The sequence below is a fragment of the Poecilia reticulata genome, unplaced genomic scaffold, assembly GCF_000633615.1.
Source record: "Poecilia reticulata strain Guanapo unplaced genomic scaffold, Guppy_female_1.0+MT scaffold_224, whole genome shotgun sequence".
Taxonomy (NCBI): Eukaryota; Metazoa; Chordata; class Actinopteri; order Cyprinodontiformes; family Poeciliidae; genus Poecilia; species Poecilia reticulata.
The window spans coordinates 434,309-437,042 of record NW_007615025.1 but is presented as its reverse complement, the minus strand read 5'-3'; the positions used below and the strand labels follow the sequence as shown (position 1 = coordinate 437,042).

At 54.3% G+C, this 2,734-nt stretch overlaps 1 protein-coding gene across 1 annotated transcript in view; it reads left to right on the top strand.

Moving 5' to 3' along the window:
• Nucleotides 1-8: 8 nt before the first annotated feature.
• The window catches only part of LOC103460324 (serrate RNA effector molecule homolog), a gene marked incomplete at its 3' end in the record, with an annotated part of 7,955 nt that continues 5,229 nt past the window's right edge, over nt 9-2,734 (top strand). The window contains exons 1-7 of the mRNA XM_017303237.1: nt 9-97; nt 810-928; nt 1,373-1,483; nt 1,561-1,704; nt 1,792-1,852; nt 1,921-2,218; nt 2,294-2,686. Coding sequence (XP_017158726.1) covers nt 810-928; nt 1,373-1,483; nt 1,561-1,704; nt 1,792-1,852; nt 1,921-2,218; nt 2,294-2,686 — 1,126 coding nt within the window. The remainder of the gene's footprint in view (nt 98-809; nt 929-1,372; nt 1,484-1,560; nt 1,705-1,791; nt 1,853-1,920; nt 2,219-2,293; nt 2,687-2,734) is intronic.

The following is a 2,734-nucleotide window of genomic DNA, read 5'->3' as shown; positions in this document are numbered from 1 at the left end:
AACCGGAAGTGTCGTTGGTCCACAGTGATCTGTGGCGGCACTCTGTTAGCTTAGCGGCTAGTTTGTGCTTCTGGGAGTCGAAGTGGAGCTTTTCCAGGTAAACTGAACTAAAACCTCGTGATAAAGTTTGATTCTAATCAGGAGGAAATGCTGATGAACGCAGATAAACGCATGAATCCCGCATGGAGAAGTTTATTGTGTTAGCTCTGACGCTAAGCAGCCTGTTAGCCTCAGGRGCTAAACTGATGCTAACATGCTGCAGCGGGAATCATCCTCTAAATAAATGATTTTATGAAATATTCATTTTTCTATAAAATCTGCTGTTGGTTATTGGATGTTTCTAGTTTAACACTTTAACGAAAACAGCCGCGGCTCGCCAGGAGCTAACGGAGCTAGCAGAGGAGAGGAAGAGCTCAGATCTCAGTGAGATTATGATCACAGATTAATAATCTCTGCTTCAGATTATTAAAACATCTCAGGATATTCTAGATGAGAAGTTTCTCCGTTGTTTTGGTTCCGGGTTGATTAATCTGCAGCTCCTCAAACTGAACAATAATCATAAACATTAGTTTCAGTCCGTGTTCAGCTGTTGTTGATGCTAAAGCAGTKAATTGGTTCACCTGCTGCAGCTCCTGATGATCATTSATCAGTTATGATCAATATGTTGGAATCCACATATCAATAAATGATAATAATGTTTCTGCTGGTGTCTGAAACCTCAGTTTGTTTTGAACCGTCAACAGGAGACGGACCAGAGTTTCTGGTTCTGGCCCGGTTCTGATCCGGTTCTAACTGTGTGTCTCCCTCAGATGGGCGACAGCGACGACGAGTTGGACCGTCGGAGGCGGGACAAGTTCAGGCGGGAACGCAGCGACATGGAGCGGTCCAGAGAGAGGGAGGAGCGGCGCCGGGACGACTGGGCCGACAGGTCCGAACGCTGCAGAACCAGAACCAGGCTGTGGCTCCAGTTCCTGCTTCTGACCCGTTTAGTTTACTCTGTGAAGAACCAGTTAGTCATGTACTGAACCGGAGCAGAGCGAATGAACAGAACCGCTTCCTGTTTGGGTCAGCGTTGTCATGGTGACGGTCCTGATCAGATTTATGGTTGACATATTGATGATTTACCGTTCAGTATCTGTGTCACGCTGATTCCAGCCCCTCCAGCACAGATGCTGCTGCTCAGGTTCCTCCCTCAGGTTYAACCCTGAGCTGCTCACAGGTCCTGACAGAAAAACTGTCAGACCAGTTAGACCAAAGAACCCAGAGGTTCTGATCGGACCAGCGGCTCAGTCTGGCTCTGCAGTTCTTCCAGTGTTCTGTGTTGTTGTTGAGGACCCTCTGATGGTTCTGGTTCTGGTTCTGTTGGTCTCAGGGAGTGGGAGCGCGGCAGGGAGAGGAGGCGGGACTACGACCGCGGCCGCCGGGACCGCTTCTCCCCGCCGCGACACATCAGCCCGCAGCACAAGCGGCTGAGGAGAGACTGGTGAGGTTCCGACTGGTTCTGACCCGGTTCTGACTCACGGTTGTGACCCAGCATGCTAACGCTCCGTGTGTTTCCAGGGACGACCACCGGGGGGAGCCGTACCGCTACGAGCCGCCCTACGTAGGAGGCGGGGCTCCGTTTCCGGGGGCGGGGCCTCAGGTCTGGCACCACGACTTCCCCCACCTGCACCCCCACCCTGGAGGGCTCCCCCTGCAGGGCAGGTGAGCCACTGCAGCGGGCCAGAACCACGGGGCCGGACCGGRTCAGAACCGGGTCGCGGGTCAGCTCATAGTTTGTGTTGTGTTCAGGTTGGGGCTGCTGGACCCGGACCTGCCGCCTCCAGGACCGCCGAGCATGAGGAGCTTCAAGGTGAGGAGCAGAACGACATGGAGGTGACCTCTGAGTGACCCCTGGTGGTGACCTCTGTGTGACCCCAGGAGTTCCTGCTGAACATGGAGGACAGCGTGGACGAGACGGAGGCGGTGAAACGCTACAATCAGTACAAACTGGACTTCCGGCGCCAGCAGCTGCAGGACTTCTTCGTCCAGCACAAGGAGCACGAGTGGTTCCGGTCCAAGTACCACCCTGATGACATCACAGCCAGGAGGGCGGAGTCTCTGGGCGCCCTGCAGACCCGGCTGGCCGTCTTCCTGTTCCTGCTGGACAACCGCTGGCTGGACGGCGTCTCTCTGGACATGCATCACGAGGCGGCCATCATCAAGCTGCTGGACGCAGGTAGGCAGGTGCATTCTGGGTAATGTGGTCCTGACTGGGGGCTTCTGGGTAACGCGGTGCTGTTGGCCTCTGCAGCTGTGATCAAGATGGAGGGAGGGACGGACTTTGACCTGCAGGTCCTGGAGGCGCCAGCAGGGGGCAGCGGAGACGCAGCAGAGMGGAGCCAGGCGGCTCCGAAGGAGGGAAGCGGCGGCGCTCAGAGCGGGCCGGAGGCGGCCGGCGGTCMGACGGACGGGTCGGACGGCGCAGAGGGATCCAAGGAACCCGACAAGGTCGGAACCAGAACCATGAGGCGGTTCACTGCTGACTCAGCAGAATCTCTTCTTCTGTGGTTTCTGCTCCGGTCCAGTTCTGTTCATCAGTTTAAATGGTTCTGTTGGACCACAAGAAACAACGACGTTATTATTGATCATTTATTATCATTTATTATCATTATCTATTGTTATTCATCAAGTTATTTCAGAGAACGTTGAGATTCAGTCAGAGGTGCCAAAACTTTAGAACCGACAGCATGGA